Source organism: Apostichopus japonicus, chromosome 6 (genome assembly GCF_037975245.1).
Source record: "Apostichopus japonicus isolate 1M-3 chromosome 6, ASM3797524v1, whole genome shotgun sequence".
Classification (NCBI taxonomy): Eukaryota; Metazoa; Echinodermata; class Holothuroidea; order Aspidochirotida; family Stichopodidae; genus Apostichopus; species Apostichopus japonicus.
The window spans coordinates 622,631-645,315 of NC_092566.1; the positions used below are offsets into that span (position 1 = coordinate 622,631).

At 38.2% G+C, this 22,685-nt stretch overlaps 1 protein-coding gene across 2 annotated transcripts in view; it reads left to right on the forward strand.

Moving 5' to 3' along the window:
• LOC139968565 (2-oxoglutarate dehydrogenase complex component E1-like) overlaps window positions 1-22,685 on the forward strand; it is a 48,471-nt gene extending 25,786 nt beyond the window's left edge. For both annotated transcript variants that reach the window (XM_071972654.1, XM_071972652.1), the window contains exons 5-21: window positions 765-919; window positions 1,621-1,767; window positions 2,558-2,648; window positions 4,012-4,191; window positions 6,900-7,028; window positions 9,034-9,213; window positions 9,852-10,004; window positions 11,114-11,216; window positions 12,167-12,283; window positions 13,012-13,162; window positions 13,827-14,133; window positions 17,198-17,269; window positions 17,643-17,771; window positions 18,603-18,675; window positions 19,250-19,413; window positions 20,462-20,613; window positions 21,050-22,685. In XM_071972654.1, coding sequence (XP_071828755.1) covers window positions 765-919; window positions 1,621-1,767; window positions 2,558-2,648; window positions 4,012-4,191; window positions 6,900-7,028; window positions 9,034-9,213; window positions 9,852-10,004; window positions 11,114-11,216; window positions 12,167-12,283; window positions 13,012-13,162; window positions 13,827-14,133; window positions 17,198-17,269; window positions 17,643-17,771; window positions 18,603-18,675; window positions 19,250-19,413; window positions 20,462-20,613; window positions 21,050-21,152 — 2,406 coding nt within the window. In that variant the 3' untranslated portion in view covers window positions 21,153-22,685. The remainder of the gene's footprint in view (window positions 1-764; window positions 920-1,620; window positions 1,768-2,557; window positions 2,649-4,011; window positions 4,192-6,899; window positions 7,029-9,033; window positions 9,214-9,851; window positions 10,005-11,113; window positions 11,217-12,166; window positions 12,284-13,011; window positions 13,163-13,826; window positions 14,134-17,197; window positions 17,270-17,642; window positions 17,772-18,602; window positions 18,676-19,249; window positions 19,414-20,461; window positions 20,614-21,049) is intronic.

Sequence of the window (22,685 nt, forward strand, 5' to 3'; positions counted from 1 at the left end):
GACGGTATTCATGTTATTTTGTTCTCATTGACGACATATCTGACCATCACATGTGACATTAGTAAACACTTAATGTACAGAACTTGTGTACGGACGTATACTGTACCAATAGTACTAACGATAGAAAATCTATGAATTTAACTATACGACTTTAAAAAAAATGAAGACTATTATTATTGTATATACTGTAGTGATTTATTATAACCCTACTGGTAGCCCCTTAATTCCTGCAAAACAGAGCAGGCTGTTTGAATTTGGAGACTTTAAAATATTTTTAAACCTTGTGTTGATTGGGTTCAATATTGATTAGGATATAAAGACAAAAGTGGGTCGTGTATTACTTACTAAACATCTACATAGAAGAATTTGAAAGTAACAACTGGTGAAGGAAAATGTTGACTGGATTAGCTATGAGGCCCTCAATGTGGTGGTAAAGAACAGGCTTGCTAAGTCTTCATCATTGTAGACTCCTGATATCAGTTTGAAAAGAGTCCACAGATATGTATCACCGAGTAGCAGACATCATGCTTAGCTTATATACTAGCTTTGTTTGTTGTACTGTATGTATAGTTTATGAAACTGACGAAGCAAAAGCTGATAGAAAATGAAAGAAAAAAGAAATGATGATCAAATAGAGAAGAGCTCAGGAAATTCAATTTAGGTCAATTTGTCTAAACTGTACCCGTCTGTAAATCAAGTGGTTGCCAGCAGTCTTGATAAAGTTGTTTACTCGTAGCTGATGGCGATCTGTCATTTGTTTCCAGAGTGTTTATTGCAGTAGCATAGGCGTGGAGTACATGTTCATCAACGACCGACAAAAGTGTGATTGGATACGAAAGAAGTTTGAGACCCCGGGCATCATCCAATTCACCAAGATGGACAAACGTTTGGTACTGGAGAGACTCATTAGGTCTATTAAGTAAGTGAAATGCTTCAAGTGTGATGACTGCTGCCATGGAGAGGCTTGGTGGGAGGGGGAGGGGGGGTTGGGAGTTCTCGATGGTGGCAAGTATGTTAAAGAGAAGAAATTTATGGCACCTCCGGGCTCCTGTAGGTAGGCAGCCTTTTGGTACAGGAAAACATCCTGTGCTGCCTTCAAATGGAAGGGATTACTTGGAGATGGGTAGTGGTTGGCAAAGACTATGAAAAACTACTAAGAGGCAGTACTGACAAATAACATAGGCAGTAAAATCTCGCACATTTATATAGTAAAGTTGGTTTTAATATTAATGTACATATATTGATCCTCATTGATGCAGTTATACAGTCGAAATCTTTCACAACCTGTGTTAATGACATCATTAAAATTGTGTGAAAAAATGTATGAAGTGGTTACAATGCAGATTATTTGGGAAGATCCGTAATAAAAGGTCTCAGTGTTAATGCCAGATGTACAGCTAGACATACGTTCTCAATACAGGTCACAACAAATATCTAGCACATAACCGTATTTATCCTCCACCTAAATATTTCTTTCTTCTACTGTTTAAGGAGAACCATGTTAGGTAAATGTAGTTCCATGCTTGACAGTGTCATGTTTGACTAAATTGTTTGTTAGTTGTAAGCAATGTCTGATCATCCTGCTGATAAACATTCAAATACTCTTGTAAATCATGTCAGGTTTGAGGAGTTTCTAGCTCGTAAGTGGTCGGCAGAGAAGAGATTTGGTTTGGAGGGATGTGAAGTCCTAATTCCTTCCTTGAAGGCCATCATTGACGAGTGTTCTGGACAGGGAGTGGAGAGCTTTGTCCTCGGCATGCCCCATCGGTAAGTATGTCTTGTGTGCAACATGCAGTTATTTCATGATGGTATACAAATTTGGCTCTTGGAAGTATTATGTGGAAGGGGGAGGGGGGTGGGGGGGAGGTTATTTTTACTTAATAGATCCTCAAACCATCTTGCCTTGTATGCTTTCTCGATCAACAAACTAGTTTGTAGAAAAATACTTGCTATTGTGATAAATTGATGACTTTACAAATTTGAATTTATGTTGGGATATTGCAGCCAACTGTGGTACTTCTAGTAGGTACTTTTAATACAGTTAAATCAAGTCTCTGGTAATATCTGCTTAAATCTCATTATCTCTGTTGCGACTAGTTTGTAGTGTTGAGGGAAAGTTGTTGCAATATATGTGTTTATACTTTTCTCTGTACAAAGTTGTGTTTAACGTAATGTTTGCATTTGATATTTGTAGCTTGCAGACAAGGTATAACGATTGATGGTGGTAACTTTACCCATGCTTCGTCCTCTCAGACATCCTTGCTCATGAAATAATTGACATTTAGGACTGTCTCAAACATGGAGTGGAAAATCGCCTTGATATCTAATTTACTGAATTCTTGCACCTCCGAGTTCCTTCGTATATTCAGTAGGTGTCATGTTTTAATCAAGAAGCAAGGCCGCTTGGCTGGTTGGTTCATTTGTAGTTCAGTTCCAATAGAACCATAAAAAGCATCCATTAGTGTTTACAATAACTATAAAATATATTGTTGTTAGTTGTTGCTATGTTGTTTCTTCTATATTTATGTTCATGACTATGTTCTTTCTGCTTTTACAGGGGACGTCTTAATGTCCTGGCCAATGTTGCCCGTAAGCCTTTGGAGAGCATTTTCTGTCAGTTTGACTCAAAGTTGGAACCAACAGATGAGGTATTTTTTCAATCCTTCACACAATTACCCAGTCTCCTGCATATTAATTATTTACAAGTAATGCAGTAATCACTTCTAATTGGTAAAAAGATGTTTACTCCGTAAAAGGGACCATGTGACAGTCAGTGATGTAATCTATAAAGGGGACCATGTGACAGTCAATGATGTAATCTACAAAGGGGACCATGTGACAGTCAGTGATGTAACCTGTATAGGGGACCATGTGACAGTCAGTGATGTAATCTATAAAGGGGACCATGTGACAGTCAGTGATGTAATCTGTAAAGGGGACCATGTGACAGTCAGTGATGTAATCTGTAAAGGGGACCATGTGACAGTCAGTGATGTAATCTATAAAGGGGACCATGTGACAGTCAGTGATGTAATCTGTAAAGGGGACCATGTGACAGTCAGTGATGTAATCTATAAAGGGGACCATGTGACAGTCAGTGATGTAATCTGCCCAGTTGGAGCTCTCTTTGTGTCTCTCCTCCACTCTCCCCATTGTGGTAAAGTTTCCTGTAAATAGTTCCTAAGCACAAATGAGATTCCAAGTGACTGCAAAGGTAACAATATTTGAGTGATGGATGACATTAAAATATATGGCTCTCATTTCTGGCTGCAAACCAAATCTTGCAACTTCTAATTCAAGGTTCTCAATGACTCTATACAGAAAGTATTTTGAGCAGTAATGAGTTTTGCATTCTGTTTGTTACCAGCTGAATTCTTAAATTTCAATGAGAGGGCTAGTTTTTTTCATGGTTCATGAGTGAATTGGAATGTGGAGCTTGAAAAGTTGATAGAGATTGAGAAAGATGTCTTAATATGAGTGAGGTTTATGACCTAAATGGAAGTTAAAATGAGGGCATCTGACACCCAGTGATTTAATTATGAGAACACCTGCTCTCTCTCGTTATGAATGAAGAAGGAATAACTGCACCTTTGTAATTACTGACTTCTTTCAGTCAAGGTTGGTATCTATATGTGGATTGGTATATATACGTGGATGCAGTGTTCATTGTCGTAGCTCATATCAGTTCTGTTTCAGACGAATAATAATATTTCACATTTCTGTTGCTTATTGTGTAGTGTTTGCTGCATCTGATTACAATCGTGTGCTTTTTCAGCTACCAAAAGTTAGAAAGTGTATATTTTTATTTTAGGCCTTAAAAGTGCCAAATAAGAAGTGGGGGGGAAGGGGGTGATGATATTCCAGAAAGAAATGAGAGGAGATACCATCAAATACGGTATTCGATGTCACTGTATATACATTTATGTATTGTCATAGCTATTGAGGTTATGGTTAAATGAGACTTTTGAAGTGATGCTTGACAAACTATTCTTGGTTGATTCATCTCGCCAGGGTTCAGGTGATGTTAAATACCATCTTGGAATGTCGCTGACTAGGGTCAACCACATCAGCAAGAGAGACATCAATATCGCAATAGTAGCCAATCCGTCCCACTTAGAGGCTGCTGACCCTGTGGTGCAGGGTAAAGTCAGGGCTGAACAGTTTTACCGCGGGGACACGGATGGAAAGAGGGTAAGTGACTCTGACAAGAGTGGACAAACTGACATCATTGTATCTTATTAATTGAATGGTTCACAAGTACGGCAGGGCTGAACAGTTTAACCGGGGGGGGGGGGTGGGGGTGAGGGGGGGACACAGATGGAAAGAGGGTAAGTGACTCTGACAAGGGTGGACAAACTGTGACATCATTGTATCTTATTAATTGAATGATTCACAAGTAAGGCAGGGCTGAACAGTTTTACCGGGGGGGGGGGATGAGGGGGGACACAGATGGAAAGAGGGTAAGTGACATTGACAAGGGTGGACAAACTGTGACATCATTGTTTCTTATTAATAAAATGGTTCACAAGTAAGGCATGGCTGAATACTTCTGTCTATGGAGGTGACACAGATGGTAAAAGGCTAAGTGGCTCTATCAAAGGTGGATGACCTAAGCTACTATTGAGGCCCATTAGTCAAATGGTGCACTAGCAACTCTGTGCTAAACATTTCTGTGGAGGTGAAACTCTCTCCTCTTATCCATATTGTCCCTGAAACTTGTTTACCAACTACAGATGTTCTGGCACTGCCCTACACTCCAAAACATAATCCTTTCATGTTATAGTTTGTTTTACTGTTCTGTTACATATACATCAAAATAGGTTTTCATTCCAGCATTTTAAATGTTCAAACTTCCTTTCTGTATTGATGTAGCCAGCAGTATTGCTTATGTACAGATACACAAAACAATTCTTCTGGTTCTGTGTGCAGTATCTGTAATATAACATCTGTCAAGCTACCCTGAGTAAGATGTATTGTACTATCAGTAGCCTGAATTGCCTCTCTCCTGATATTAAATCTATGTAATATGATGCCATGGAAACCAAACCTCTGTTGAAAGAAACCCCTATTTATTTATGCTTGGCATTGAATGTACAATTGTATAAGTTACAGAAGAATGATAAGCAGATGTCACTACCAAAACCTGATTGAATTTGGCTACAATGGCGGTTACCATGACAACAAAAGTCTTAAAATGCAGGCAGTTGAAAGTAAACAATCTATTAACAATCTCCAGTTTGATAAGTTGTTATGTTGTTGAGTTTTAATTGGCTGCTTCTGTCTCAAGTCTCTGCCAATGTTCATGTTCATTGCTTGATATACTCCTACGTCAAGTTTTCTGGCAGACAATTTCTTGCTAATATGTGATGTTGTTCCATTATAACACATAAACTGTTGCAGGTGTTGTGATCATTCAATTGAATGAATTAAAAAAAAAGAAAAAAACTCCAAAACTTTTGGAGATCGTTCTTACTGTTTACTTAGTTTTAGAGAGTATTTAAAGGAATATTGTTTGTGACAGCTGGATGTCATAGATTAAACTATTTAAGCAAGAGTATCTTCTCTGGTAATGTTCAGAGATTTACCAAAAGAATGCAGGAATATCTTGAGAGGGTAAACTTGCATAGTAAAGAAAAGATGAAAACAAACCCAGAGTGCAAGTATAGCTGCTATTATTGATTTCTGTTTAGTATGATGACTTGTAAATTGATGGCACTGGATGTTTCTTAATCATTAAATGTGCCGTACCGCTTACACTCCCAAAATAGAAATAAACTAGCTTGGTTTGGCAAATGTCATAGGTAAGGATGTTCTTAAGGTTGTTTCTTTGCTGTCACTATTGAATTTGGAACCTTCTCTTTTTTCTGGTTATCACACATCATGTGATTAACTGGGTCAACTGGCACATTGAGGTATAGTGTGCTGACAAGTAAGTTTAGTTCTAATGGGCAATGGTTTAATGTGCTCGTTGAAAACGTGCCTCTTGAACATCTCTTGGTATAAGAACTACTACTTGTAGGTTTATGAAAGAATTATGTAGTCACAGAATAACGTGATGGTAATAATAATACATATTTATCTAGCGCTTTACATGAAATAATATATCAAAGCGCTTTACATTGGGACTATAGTAAAACCTTAAGAAGTACACACATAAGAAACATACAGAGGTATAAAGCAAAATAAATAAATTAATCAATTGCTCAATCAATTAATGAAACTAATATAAACAAGATTAAAACAAACTAAAACAAGATCAGTCAATATAGTACATGATGAAAAGATGAGTTTTAAGTCATTAATTAGTACAATGTAACTAGTGTACTAGTTACACAACTAGTACAATGTACTAGTACACTAGTGATATGTGTACTAGTACACATTGTACATTGCATGTACACATTGTACTAGTAGGTTTGTATAGTCATGATGGCTAAGAGATATAGTCACTACCTTCTTTAAAATAATCAGTGATATGAAAGGATTTTTTTAAATATTTTTCTTAATAGTGTTGAGTTCAAAGGAGTCTCTTTTTGATATTGTGCTGTTTTAATCTTTTAATTTAATAACTGTTTGTTGTATCATATTGTTAGCAATTAATCACTAAAATCAGGTGTTCTGTTAATGTTCTTGTTTATCATCAGCTCTGAATGCAAGTTGAGTTCTGTTAATGTTCTGTTCATATTATGTTGATCTCTTACCCTGAAAGCAAGTGATGTATTGTTCTGTTAATATTCACGTTGATCTCCATTTCTGAAATCAAGTGTTGTTCTGGTTATGTACTGTACTGTTATGTTCATGTTTTTGTATTTTTTATATCTAGCCCTGAAAACCAGTGTTACTCTATTAATTTTGTTACTATTGTGATACTGATGGTCTGTTAATGTTTCTCTCTTCAGGTGATGAGTGTCCTAATTCATGGAGATGCTGCATTTTGTGGACAGGGTGTCGTCTATGAGACCTTTCATTTGTCTGATTTACCGGAATATTCCACTCACGGAACCATCCACATTGTTGTCAACAATCAGGTAAGGATAAAGAAGCAAGTATTAGATCTATTCCGTGTGATCATACTGGTTATGTTTCACTGAAACAACTACATTCCCATATATGTTAATTCCAACTAAAGTAACTAACCAGGGCAATGTATCCTATAAACACTCTCAAGTCTTTCCCCAAACATGCACTGTTATGCTGGCAAAGTAGATTAATGAAAATAGCAATTCCTAAGTCAACCATTTGCAATTTATATGTACAACAGGCCAGGCGTGAGTTCTTGGAAAGTGTTTTTAAGCCAAGGGTAAACGTTCTTTTCGAAAGATGCGACATCTGTTAATATGTGAATGCAACAAGCTTAGAACTTTTTCATGTTATTCTATTTTCATGTTAGGAGGCATTACTTTGGTGCCTCATCCAGCTGTTATATAGTTTGCTTGCAATCATCTCACATTATTTCAACATCTACAATTGTCTATGTGCTTTTAAGAGAACTGAGTGATGGATACATGTACATGTACAAACATGTACATGTACAAACATGTAAAAACATAAACATGTACATACATAAACATGTGCATGTACAAATATGTACATACATGTACAAATATGTACATGTATAAACATGTACATACATGTACAAACATGTACATGTACATACATGTACAAACATGTACATGTAAAAAACATGTACATACATGTACATACGTACAAACATGTACATATATGTACATATACAAACATGTACATGTTCATACTGATAAATGCTATTTCTCGTTCTGTCATGTATATTATCTGCATTGATGTTAATGCTATTACCAATTAATAGTGATCAATGCTGTATCACACAGTTAAATACTGCAGTCTGTTATAGCAATTTAGGGTGTTATGAAACCTTGACATTAAAACCATACAGCTATAACTTATGTTTTTATGCTGGTGTGGAGGGTAGTGTGGAATTCTCTAACTGTACTATCTCTCATGGATGAGTGTTTATTTTTTAATGCAATATGATACATTTGTATAGACTCTGCCATGATTTATTAGCAGTCACCATGGTGATGGACTTCAAGGATGCTTGTATTATTATTGTTATGAAACTTGAAGACTACATTTCAAAATTGTATGTCAGTAGAAACAGTTGGTACGGATAATTGTAATTAATGTGGAGGTTTTCCTTCCTAAGTACACAAAATATTGTCATTGGAACAGAACATAAAACAGATCTGTTATCTTAAATGCAACAGTACACAGGTTAACTACTTGCTCTGTGTGTTACAACATCATGTACAGTGTATACTAGTGAAAGGAACATATGCAAGTGCACCATTGACAGTTTCACTGTATTGTGTGTGTCGTTAACTTTCACCATATTATGGTAACTTAATGCCCATTCATCGCCATATGTGCAAAACTGCATGGCATGAAAAAATTTCCCACAAAATATCATATCAAGCTGTGTTGAACAAGTTGCAAGTTTTGATGAAATTTAAACTGGTAAGAAATACATGTTGGTGGCTGGGATATTAGGGACCACACTCATTTGTGTGAGATTGCACTGAACACACATACCCCCTTTTCTGTATAACCCTGACATCTTCCCTTTTATTCAATCTCTTTCTGCTGGGATACTTACATAGGATGCAGGTACATATTATGCAGGTACTTGCATAGCATGCAGGTACTTCCATGGGAAGCAGGTAACACAGTAAACACTATTGTTTTGCACTGCTATTTTAGTAAATCTGGAACTTTGCAGGAGGGGTGAAGAAGATTGGGGATGTGGTAATTCTATGGAATGCAAGCAAGATTGCTCTTGTATCATAAATATGTAAATGTCTGTAATAATCTGAGTTGGCCATTGACAGGAGGCATAAAGATTCTAAGTTACTAATATAGACTAATAAAATGTGCCAGTGAGTGATTGGAGAGTGTACTATAGTCTTTGGCAGCCATTGGATTACCATAGAGACCGGAGTTACCAATATATTGTCCAAACTGGATATGTTTTCATGAAGTTGATATTTTTTGTTTCAGATTGGATTTACCACTGACCCACGTGTAGCCCGCTCTTCGCCTTACTGCACTGATGTGGCCAGAGTGGTCAATGCCCCAATCTTTCATGTCAATGCTGATGATCCAGAGGCCGTTATGTATGTCAGTCAAGTAGCTTCTCAGTGGAGGTGTCATTTTGGCAGTGATGTTGTCATTGACTTGGTAAGAAGAATATTCATTGAGTGAGCAGAACATTGATAAGAATGTGATGAAGGGGCAGGAAGGGGGGTTGGGGGGCGGGCACCATGTGAGGTCACTTCTTCTGGCAAGATACAGTTTCTGTCTTTCACAAGTTCAAATATCCCAGAACAGAATAATAAAGTGATAATGTTCAAGATTGTTTGCTATGGATCAAACCATGGACACACCGTACCTGATGGTTTCACCATTTCCATGAAGGATGTAGATATTCCATTTGATTCTGACAAGACAGTAGCCCAAACATGTAATGTACATTATACTAATTACTAATATTACACTAATTGTTAATTATTATGCCAACAAACTTTGTCATTAGATCGAAATGAAGCTTAACCGTTATTGGGCTGAGGTCATGAAAACATCTTTACAGTCACTGGAAAATGAGATGATGTAATGTTATTAGTATGAACACATTTTCTAGCCTCCTTTTAGAGAGGGTGACCAAATTAAGTTTAACCCTATTGAGCTTATAATCCAGACAACATTGTCTTAATTGCTATCCATTGTGCTTCTGTGTTGACCACGTTACGGTGACTCTGTTGACCATAGAGACCACATCACAATGTCTTCATTCTTGTTCATTTTTGCTGTTTTGACAGGTTTGTTACAGAAAGAATGGTCACAATGAGATTGATGAACCAATGTTCACACAGCCACTCATGTACAAGACAATCAAGAAACATAAGTCAGTATTGGAAATGTATGCCGATGCTAAGATCGAGGAGGGTATTATGACCCAGCAGGAATTTGAGGTAAACAAACAAATGGGTAAGGTAAAGAAGGGGCAGGTGGGGTGAAGAGGGGTTGGTGGGATGAACAGGGGCAGGTGGGATGAACAGGGGCAGGTGGGGTGACGAGGGGCAGGTGGGGTGAAGAGAGACAGGTGTGGTGGGGGCGGTAGTAACAGAGATATGAAGATGTCATAGGGAAATAGAAACAAAGGAGAGGAGGTGAGAGGATGAATGCAAAAGAGGAAGAATCAATGGTGATATCATGACTCCTTAGGTGAACATAAGGAATTGGGGGGGGGGCAGGAGAGGGGGGTGGTAGGGATAAAACCATAGAAGCAGTATAGGAGGACTAAAGGATGAAGGCAAACAATCAAATGTTTGGTAGCTGTTAGGATATGCAGTATTGAAGAATGAGGTCCTTGTAGGAACAAAAAGGGAGAAGGTTATCTGGAGTGTAAAGAATTGTTATGTGGGGTGTGGAGAGGTGTTATGTGGGGGTGTGGAGAGGTGTTATGTGGGGTGTGGAGAGGTGTTATGTGGGGTGTGGAGAGGTGTTATGTGGGGTGTGGAGAGATGTCATGTGGGTGTGGAGAGGTGTTATGTGGGGTGTGGAGAGGTGTTATGTGGGGTTTATAAGAGGTGTTATGTGGGGGTGTGGAGAGGTGTTATGTGGGGGTGTGGAGAGGTGTTATGTGGGGTGTTAGATTGGAGCACTGAATGGTTTTGCTGAGTGAGGTCATGAATGAGTATGTATGATTAAAACTCATCAGTAGAGGAAATGACCATCAGAGGGGAGAATCTCCAGGTGTGAGACAGACAGGTTAGTTGACAATTAACTGAGTAAGGAACTGCATTTTAAGAAAGATAAAATGCAGCGATAGTACAAGAAATGATTAGCAGTAGCAGATATAATAATGAAAATATGAGGAGTGATATGTGAATAGAATTAAGAGTAGAAGTGGAAAGGGGAACAGGAAGATGTAGTGTCAGACCTTATAATGATTCCTTAGTAACCTTGGAGATGATCTAAGATAGAGCTGTTAGGGTGAGATTTAGCTGAAATTACCAATTTATGAAATAAGAAATGACTTGAATTGATGCAGTGATTATGTCTTCATTAACTTATCTAGGAGGAACAAGCCAATTATGAGAAGATTTGTGAAGATGCCTACCAGAATGCCAAGAAGATTGAAAACACAAAGAATGCTGAATGGTTGGACTCACCGTGGACAGGTACGGTTATTATTATCAGGTTTTCACTTGAAATGGAGATTCAATAACTTGACCAATCAGTGATCTACATTTGAGATAGGTGCAAGTTATTGTTTGACATAACCATCTAAGTCCCTGGCAAAACTATAAACAATACTCCATTTGCTCACAGTACTGGTGACATTAGAGTATCGAATCTATGGCTGAAATGAAATTGTTTGTTAAGAGTTGACATGATAATTTGGGAGTCTGGATCTTGTAGAGCACAGGGGAGTTGAGTTCAGTCCTGCGCGTACAAGGTTTTCAAATCCCTATAAATGCGACCTGCGGATTGTATGTATGTATGTATTTTAGATCCTCCTGCAAGCAGGAACTCGTGAAGAAGCCATCATTGGCTTATCAAAGCCGCAAGCTGACCGAAGTCAGTCTCTTACATTCATATTTTAACGTCCATGAATTGATTATGAATTGTCAATTGTCAACAACTCTGTAACTGAACGACATACATTAATCTTGGAGTGACTAGAACTCGGGACCTTATGATTGAAAGGCACTGGCGTTAACCACTGAGCTAACACTCCCTTGTATAATTGTATTGTATTGCATAATTGCATTGTATAATATCAGAGCAATGTTTAGATCCAATGATAAATCATTAAGTCAATAAGTGAAACAATGAATTGACTGAACAAGGGAAAGGAAAAAGTTTGGGAGGTTTGCCTATAGGGCTAACTTATGGTAGAATATTTCAATTGAAAGGTGGATGAAACACATTTACTTCTTCCTGCTCTTTTAGTTTCCATTTATTGTAATATTTCTGTTTTTTTCAATCCTAAAGTGTAGTAGCCGGCAGATTGGATATCAATTTTCACTGTTTACTCTCAAGTTCAATTTCGTGCCCACCCTGCTATAGAGCAGTGGTTTTGTATATCATAATCCCGGTATTTGTACTTATATTTTTCTTGTTGCAGGGTTCTTTGATAAAGACACCCCCCTGGAGTATCCCTCCACCGGTATAGATGAAGACACACTCGCTCACATCGGAGGCAAGTTTAGCCAGTTACCCGAAGATTTCACCATTCATGGAGGTAAGGTTATTATAAGGTTCTGATAAATGCTCTCAAGATAGAACTTTGGTGAATAGTAGAAATAATTTTCCTGATTTGAATTTATCTGTAGACAGTGATATGTCTGGTCTTGCATCATGTCATCACAGGTTAATACGTGATTTGTTGTTGTTGGTTTGATGGAGGAAGTCTTAAGAGTCTTAAGACACTGTCAATGGTAGGATGCTTAAGGGCCTGCAGCAGCACTGCTGGACAATCTCTTCTGCTCACAAAGTTCCACGAAATAGGTTATGCTGATCTGTAGAGATAATCTCTAGTGATGCTGGTGCGCTTTTCATTTTACGGTTTTGGTTTTTTTTTGACGGTTATCTGTGGTCTGCATGATTTGAACATTCTTATTTCTGAAGAGCTCTCAGTTTGTGATGAAAATCATATTGGTAGATTTTACATTGCTCTGTGAGCCATTCAAAAAGTAGAGCTTAGTTAAATATATGGCTAAACCAGTGAAAGTAGCCTGTTCTAATTTTTAAGTACTCAAGATTTTCATAAAGAGGTTTGGTTTTCTTAGTTTGCATTGATATATTGATGTCAAAGTGTTTATTAGCCATATGTATGCAGGAAAAAGTACTTAGTCAATAATTGCTAATATTAAACAAAATGCTACAAGTAGCATGATTGTAAGTCATTGTAAGCGATAGTTTTCCTATCGCTAGCAGTCCTCATCAATCCAGCTGTAATTTCATTTCCAGGTCTCAAGAGAATCCTAAAGGCTCGCTCTAAAATGATAGATAACAGGGAAGCTGATTGGGCATTGGGTGAAGCCCTGGCGTTTGGTTCTTTGCTGAAGGACGGCAACCACGTTAGACTGAGTGGTCAGGATGTGGAAAGAGGCACCTTTAGGTAAGTTTTATTTATCTTACTCTGAATTTTTTCACTTCATCTTTGCTTCTATCCGGGCAAATTATGTTCACTTAAAATGGCAGGGAATGGCATTGGCATAATCCTACAAAGTGATTACAATAAATGCATAATAACATAAGAGGCATATATATGGCATATCTTGATGATTCTGACAGTTTTGTAGTTGCCTTTCTGATGTAACCATCACAAATGTCTACAGGTACATTCTATGACCTTTGTACTCCCCTCTACCGATAAGAAAAATGTTTCTACCTCCTCTGAACAGGGTCAGGGCAGTGAGAATACTCACACCTTATTTGAACAGCTTAAATAATAATTCAGTTAATGGTTTGACATTTTCTGATAGCAAGTCATGATTCTGCAATTATTAAATATGGTAGCAGATTAAACACTGCTTTATAACATGTGAAGGATTCATATATTCCATGAAAACTGTTGAAAAGATATAGACCACTGCCATTAAAATAAATAAGAAAGATCATCTATCTGGAGTCTTTGTCACTCAGTGTCTATAGATATAATTCATATTATTTTTTAGACCAGAGGATTGGCATGGTTTGTTAGATATTTCTGGTTTTTATTTGAGTGACAGCAAATAGCAAAGTGATATTCACATCTGATCCATTTGTTCTTCTTACAAAAGCCACCGTCATCACGTCCTACACGACCAGAACGTGGACAAGAAGCGGTATTACCCCCTAAACAATCTGTATCCCGAACAGGCCCAGTACACTGTCTGCAATAGCTCCCTCTCTGAGTTTGGTGTCCTCGGTTTTGAGTTAGGTTTCTCCATGACCAATCCGCACGCCTTGGTGATGTGGGAGGCGCAGTTTGGTGACTTTAGCAATACAGCTCAGTGTATCATCGACCAGTTCATATCCAGTGGTCAAGCAAAGTGGGTCAGGCAGAGTGGACTGGTCATGATGTTACCTCATGGCTATGAAGGAATGGTAAGTGGACATAATCACATGCTTATTAGTTGCCAAACACAAGCAAACAGGATGCTTTATGTTTAGGTGAACTGTATACTGAGTTTGGTAGTGCTGGTAATATCAATGTTAAACAAGATATAAACTGTGGCAAACAATGAAGGCTCTTGCAGCCTTTAAGTGGCATTGTAAACTTGTTGACCAAGATTGTCACATAAACTTTTGCTGTTCTGGCGAAACAAAGAGCATCTAACGCAGCTATATCTTGAGAAATTTATATCTTACCATCTCAGTGTACAGTTTACATAATTTATGCATGTATGTAAATTATACATTTCCATATATTTGTGCATGTAAACATGCTGCGCTTTGTTACTGTTTACTACTCTTACAACTCATCGTGTGTTCTTCATCAGTGGTGTCTTTCTTGTCCACAAAGTCAAGGTGATGGTCAGCCTGAAATAGTCCTCTATTTCTTACTGTTTATTCAAGGACAAGGTAGGCTTGGTATCCCTCAGTGACAAGAACTAAGTTGGGAAAGGTACTAGGTAACTCCACCTGAAGTTGTGGGCATGGGGCTGTGCCTGGGATACAAGGTACCAGGTAACCCCACCTGAAGTTGTGGGCGTGGGATTTTTTTCTGGTATACAAGGTACCAGGTAACCCCACCTGAAGTTGTGGGCATAGGGGCCAAGGACTAGGTTGGCATTGGTAACAGGTAACCCCACCTGAAGGTGTGGGCATGGGGGTTTGCCTGGTATACAAGACATTAGAATGGAATGGCAGGAACAGAGAAGAGCTTGGTTTCTGGTACAAGGCCTGAAGTGGCAGGAACAGAGTGGGACCTAGTACCCAGACCTGTATGGACAGTGGGGCCTAGTACCCAGACCTGCATATACAGAGTGGGGCCTAGTACCCAGACCTGCATGGACAGGGTGGGCCTAGTACCCAGACCTGCATATACAGAGTGGGACCTAGTACCCAGACCTGCATGGACAGGGTGGGGCCTAGTACCCAGACCTGCATGGACAGGGTGGGCCTAGTACCCAGACCTGGAGATACAGAGTGGGGCCTAGTACCCAGACTTGCAGATACAGAGTGGGGCCTAGTTACCCTGCATGGACAGTGGGGCCTAGTACCCAGACCTGCATGGACAGAGTGGGGCCTAGTACCCAGACTTGCAGAACAGAGTGGGGCCTAGTTATCCTGCATGGACAGAGTGGGGCCTAGTACCCAGACCTGCATGGACAGAGTGGGGCCTAGTACCCAGACCTGCATGGACAGGGTGGGCCTAGTACCCACACCTGCATATACAGAGTGGGGCCTAGTACCCAGACCTGCATGGACAGGGTGGGCCTAGTACCCAGACCTGGAGATACAGAGTGGGGCCTAGTACCCAGACTTGCAGATACAGAGTGGGGCCTAGTTACCCTGCATGGACAGAGTGGGGCCTAGTACCCAGACCTGCATGGACAGAGTGGGGCCTAGTACCCAGACCTGCATGGACAGGGTGGGCCTAGTACCCACACCTGCATATACAGAGTGGGGCCTAGTACCCAGACCTGCATGGACAGGGTGGGCCTAGTACCCAGACCTGGAGATACAGAGTGGGGCCTAGTACCCAGACTTGCAGATACAGAGTGGGGCCTAGTTACCCTGCATGGACAGAGTGGGGCCTAGCACCCAGACCTGCATGGACAGAGAAAGGCTTGTTCCTGCCATCTCAGGTTAGCAGTTCACTGATGAAAGGTTGTTCAATGTTTTAGACCTCAGTGAGTATTACTACATTAGTCTGTAATTGACAACAAGTTTTCTTCCATTGTTCACTAATTTTACTAATTCATTGGGGCTCTTGGATGATGTCATGGCAATTCTGATTACTATTTTTTTAAGTTCCTTCCTTAGATGTCCTTACTCATGCATTGTCACCTGATTATCCAGTCAGAGAGTTAATCCTCCCCCTGACTTTCATTCTCCGTCCTTAGGCCTGGCCCTCCTCGTCTGATCAGGATATTTCTTTGAGTGTGAATTTATCCGAGCCTTTTGCACGCTTTTGCTGCTCTCCTGCTATTACCCAAATCAAGTAATTTGGTTTGCCTGAGATACCCTGCTTGTTGTTCCCTTAATGATGTCTTGTCTAAGTGCAAGTCAGCTATCATATTCGTAGGATTTAAATTTGAAGGTCTGAGATCTCCTACGCTCTAAGTCTGTTTAAGGTAATGCATTTAGAATGCTGCAATCTCCTAACAGCAGTAGATATGTGTTTTATTAAAGGGGACAGAAAAAATGATTATTAAGGGGACAGAAAAAATGAAGCTTTGTCTTCAATCAGATTTACTTGAATACTGTCTCTTGTTTGAAAACCAGGATTTATTGAATCCCTTGGTAGTGATAAAAAAAAATACACAAAACAAAATCAGCCCCCTGAAAAAGTGAGTTTAGTGTCTCCCCCCCCCCATCTTTTTTTTAATTTTTGGAGAGTGGATTATTTTCACCGGAGATTTACCCCCTATTTATAAAATTACTCTCCCCAGCTCTCACACTTTCTGTAAGTTAGTGCTGTCGGTGATAGAACATCTAACCGTTTGGCTTGTAATTGGTAAGTAGTGATGAATGGACACATACCTGTAATGTACAGCTGCAGCACCACCAGGCCACGGTGAGAAGGTGACAATATAGTTGCCGTGACAACAGAAGCACATACAGGTTGTCATCAAGTAATGAAGAGATGTGAGAATCAGGTGGTGAATCGTTTGCATAAAAGAGTATCAGAATGCACTGTTGTAGCTTTCGATTTGATTGGCCAATTTGTACGATGCCAAGAAGAGAAAAACAGTTTGGTATCGTCACTGAAAATATGACAAGTGAAAATCTTATGACAATTATCACCAGTAACATCATCTCTTCATTGCTTGAGACAAATCAAAGCAATTTGTTGCTTTGTCTTCATTTCTTATTTTTCATATTAACATGATTTTCTTTTCCTCTCTTGTCTTTAAGTAGGTGTGGGACCAGCAAGAATGGGCTTCACCAGCAACAACAACAACCCATACTAACCCATATTTCATATTTTCTTGTGTTTCAGGGTCCCGAGCACTCCAGCGCTCGCCTTGAGAGATTCTTACAGATGAGCATTGACGATCCTGACATCATCCCAGTAAGTCAATTTATTAATGCTCCTGTGATATTATGATATAGATCTAACTCTAAAAATGGGTTTTGTTTCCCATATTGATTGCCAAATCAATATTGCAATATTTTATGATAACTAATATGCAGAAAATATTAGGCAAGTTTGTCAAGCAATCACCTGGAACCAACGGAATATCTCTTTAAAGAAATATAATGTATTTACTTTACTTACAACGTGTACAGTCTTCTGTGTACAGTGTATCACTGGTCACTAATACAAATTAATTTAATGCAACTTTCAATTTGGTATTCGTTTAGATTTAGAAGTTACCTGGAAGACAAGCCAGAAATTAGTGTTTTGTTTTGAGACTTCTAAGATGTATTGTTTATTTTGACAGGACATCGAAGCACATGACTTTGTGGTGCAGCAGCTCTACAACTCCAACTGGCAAATCCTGAACTGCACCACACCTGCTAACCTCTTTCATGCCATGAGAAGGCAGATTAAGATGACTTTCAGGAAACCTGTAAGTTACCTTACTGTGACGTCCTATTAGCCAATACACCCCCATAGCTCAATTCCTAATTCAACCATTAGAATTTCTCTCAATATAAAGTTAGTATGGGGGAAGATCCTAGATGGCAGTTTAGTCAATTTTTAAGCCATGACAATGTTTAATGTGGAAATATAAAATGACCTTATATAAATACCATATACTGAATGCAGTCTGTAGGATCAGGTTTTGAAGGCCAGTCAAGGATATCTGGTGTACATATTTGGTAAAGTCAGAGCAAGGAGTGTTACATCTATGTATCCAATGTACATAGTCAGGACAGAAAAGTGACAAACCTCAGATATGGTATCTGAAAGCCAAGATCAAGCCAGCATTGTTTTTACCAAAACTTGATTGAAGAAAAGATAAGATGCTCTTAAACATTCCGTGAAAATCCCATCAGGAATGAAAAATTTATGTATCAACTTCAACCTGGTTTTCTGGGGAAAAAAATTGAATTTGTTAAGCGATAAAACTTTTGGTATTGGGTTAAATGACAAACCATCCCAAAATGAAGGTTTTATTTGCAAGGGAACTCTGTGCATACTATTCATCATTCAAGGAAGTTCTCCTAGAGGATTGAGTACTGCAGAACTAAAATGGAGAGAGTAATCGTAAAACTTCTTAACATTGATAGAATATTGATAAATTAATAAGATACCCAAAGTGGACCCAGCTATTCTACACTAATTACCTTACTTTTTGTCTGAATGCTGTCAATGTATTTTAGTGAATATTTTTGGATGTAGACAAATCTGTAAACTAAGCTTGAAGACAATCTGTGTTTACTTTTCCAATCTCCAGGCAATTATTTTCACACCCAAGTCCTTGCTGCGGCATCCAGAAGCCCGGTCGTCATTTGATGATATGATTGAAGGTGAGATTTAAGCATAGCTTTACTTGTTGTACTCCTGAATGAGGTACCATAGTTTTAGTTGTGTGCTCCCCCTCTCCTCATTCCCCTCCCCTCCACTGTCTTCTCAGGTATTCATTCACCATACCTAATGATTGTACTGGGAGTTATCGACCTATCAATGGATCACATGTTCTCATGTAAATCACTATAGCAACTCACTATCCAGTACATGTAAATGTCATTAATAGTCACATAAGAATGGTGTTGCTATCTAGGTTTGCCATTTGGTCTTTTGCCAATGGTATAGTTTAATATAACTCCTGGTTAGTGTTGTAATTTATATTGCTTTCTATTGTATTCATCATGGTATGTTGTAGTAATTCATAGTCTCTTTACATATCTCCAAAACATCATCTTTTATGGGGGGGGGGGGGAATGGTTTGGAATCCAAATGTGGAATAAATGCAAATAGTAGACAAAGTAACAGTTAAATTTAAAGAAAATTGACAAAATGGGACATTTCTGTCAGCAATGTATTTGTTTCTTCTTTTTATAATCCTGTTGACATTTCATATTTCTATGTTTGATTCTTCAGGTACCTATTTCCAAAGACTGATTCCAGAACTGGGTGTGGCCACAGAAAAGCCTTCTAACATTGAACGACTCATCTTCTGTTCTGGAAGAGTCTTCTATGATCTCTTGAAGGAGAGGAAGGAAACACAAAAGGAAGATCGTATTGCCATAGCTAGAGTTGAACAGGTAACTTTCAATCATCCCCTCGTGTCCCTATCTGTCCCCACTCTCCTCCCTTCCTATTTACAAACTAGCAACAATCCTAAGCAAGTCCACAATTTGTACAGATATGAATGGCTAAGTTTTGACGGTCAGGGTGTTTTTGGGAGGCTGTAAAACTCGCATTCTTTTAGGTTTTGGTCAAATCAAATATCCTAAATGTCAAACTAATTTATTGCAAGTAACATTATAGTTAGTTGATGGTTAGTTCTCTGAAGGCACACTACATTGTAGTTAGTTGATAGTTAGTTCTCAGAAGGCACACTACATTATAGTTAGTTGATAGTTAGTTCTCTGAAGGCACACTACATTGTGGTTAGTTGATAGTTAGTTCTATGAAGGCACACTACATTGTGGTTAGTTGATAGTTAGTTCTCTGAAGGCACACTTTATTGTGGTTAGTTGATAGTGAGTTCTCTGAAGGCACACTACGTTGTAGTAAGTTGATAGTTAGTTCTCTGAAGGCACACTGTATTGTAGTTAGTTGATAGTTCTCTGAAGGCACACTACATTGTAGTTAGTTGATAGTTAGTTCTCTGAAGGCACGCTACATTGTAGTTAGTTGATAGTTAGTTCTCTGATGGCACGTTACATTGTAGTTAGTTCTCTGAAGGCACACTACATTGTGGTTGGTTGATAGTTAGTTCTATGAAGGCACACTACATTGTGGTTAGTTGATAGTTAGTTCTCTGAAGGCACACTATATTGTGGTTAGTTGATAGTTTGTTCTCTGAAGGCACACTACATTGTAGTTAGATGATAGTTCTCTGAAGGCACACTACATTGTAGTAAGTTGATAGTTCTCTGAAGGCACACTACATTGTAGTTAGTTGATAGTTTGTTCTCTGAAGGCACACTACATTATAATTAGTTGATAGTTAGTTCTCTGAAGGCACACAACATTGTAGTAAGTTGATAGTTAGTTCTCTGAAGGCACACTACATTGTAGTTAGTTGATAGTTGTCCTACTTTCCCCTCCTGATCTACCTTTCATTCGTCCTGCATCTTTTGTCAGATCTCACCTTTCCCATATGACTTGGTGGATGCAGAGTGCAGGAAGTACAGTAATGCTGAATTGATGTGGGTGCAAGAAGAGCACAAGAACATGGGTGCATGGACCTACGTACAGCCTAGGATACAGAACCTCATGGGAGGCCAAACTGTCAGGTAAGAGAAAACAGACAAACAGGAACAATAAATGAAGGCTTAAAGGCAGGGCAGGGCAAAGATTTCTTGGTGTGGGAATGTTTATTGCCATCCGTTTGTTAACTTGGGTTAGGGGAGGGTATGTGGGGTGCAATCGTAAAAAGAGAATCTAATCCGTCATTTAAGCATGAGTTGGTCCTGATATATAAATTAACAACAAGAACAACAACCAATAGTATAAAGACAAAAGGTAAGACATTCTGCTAATACAAATATGGTGTTATTTGGTAACGGCAAAATGAAATGAATCATGTTGTAATAAGTAGAACAGGCTCAAACTTGGTGTCAGCCAATGTTCATTTGGAAGAATTAATCCAACTTGGGATTTTCAAGAAGATCATTAATGTGATACTGATTTATTAGGTAATGTTACTTTTGACATTAACTGTTTCCTTAGGTATTCCGGAAGGAGTAGTGCAGCTGCAACAGCCACAGGTAACAAGAGCGTTCACACTGCAGAGCTCAGAAAATTCCTCAATGTAGCCATGAAGCTGGACTGAAGTCAGGATCCTTGATAACTTGTATCAATACCATACCTGCTGAGAAAATTGACTGAAGTTTGTAAAATGTGCAGGATTTAATTATGCACAGAATATTAAATTGATGTGTTCAAGAAATGGTAATCAAATAAAAGGAAAACAGATTTATATGAAGGATGTTGTGTGTTTATGTGTTATTTCTTTTAGCATTGCTACAGGTTGTTTAACTGAAAGTTTATGCTGAGATTATTAAAACCATTTCATGTCGAAAATATCGACAGGGAAGTGCATTTAGCACGTAACTCAAATTTTAAATATATTTTTAATCTTAATGCAAAGTTGCTGCCATCAGGTATTTATGTTTTTTCTTGGTTTTTTATTTCTTGTTTATTCCTCCACCAATGAAAATAATTTGCTTTTGATTGCTAAATTTCTGCTATTATTTCCTTCACAAATTTCATCTGCAGTTAGCATTTTGGAGGTTGTGATGCTGCACTGCATTGAATAGATAGGAACCATTTTAGATCTGGTTAGATTGAAACCAGTTTAGATTGGAACCATTCAAATATATGAGGTGATTTTTTAGATTAAGACATAGAGAGATGTAAAGCTTTTGAGTTTTATCATTTATACCTGTTTAAGGTATATTTAATTTGAATGAATGAAACATAAATATTAGCCATCTCCACCACTTCATGGATTACATTTCTGGGCACATCTTATTTGAGTTAAAACCATGTAGGCTGGCAAAACAAATACATAAACAATTTTATATCCAAAGTTATGTTTTTCCTTATCAGAGGAAGTTAACTGTGTAATGAAGTTCTTGTCTAACATCTGTTACTTCTGCTGTTGTTTATTGTCTCTATAATTTGTCATTGTTTAACATGTTTATTTGTAATTATTCTCAAATTAGCTCAATGATTGTCCAGATAATGTTTTGTATAGAAACATTTGGCAAATGATAATGTTGTCGGCTATTTGGTTTATGATTTTGATTATGATATATATCTGAATATCATTAACTGAAATTACATGTTCTTCTTTTACTGCTCAAGTTTGTGTTTTTGTGTATATGATAATTTTAAACTGCTATTTGGTCTGTGAAGAAAAACAGCTCCAGTGAAAAAAAAATATCCTTTGTGTAGAAATAATCACTTGTCCATATTTGTCTGTTGTTGTTGTTGTTGTGATGTATTTTGTGTAGGTGTTATTATGAGAATTGTCATACAGCAATGTGTAATCTGTATTTAGTTGTTGGCAATACTAGCAAACATGAAACATGCAATATAGGTAGATACCTTGTCAATTCATATTGATTTGACTCTGCTGCTATTATTGAAATTTCTACTAAGTATTTGAATTTTTTTCTGTAGAAATTCACTATATTTGAGCATACATATATGTGATTGTTTCCATGACAACTATCTTTGTCCTTAGATTTAATCATTATAATGTGCTCCCAAGAGTGGTGTTTTCCAAAGATTTTACCAACCTGTTGGCCTTCTAAGTGAAAGAAGTGTACAGAGAGAATAAAGTTTTGGTTATTATGAG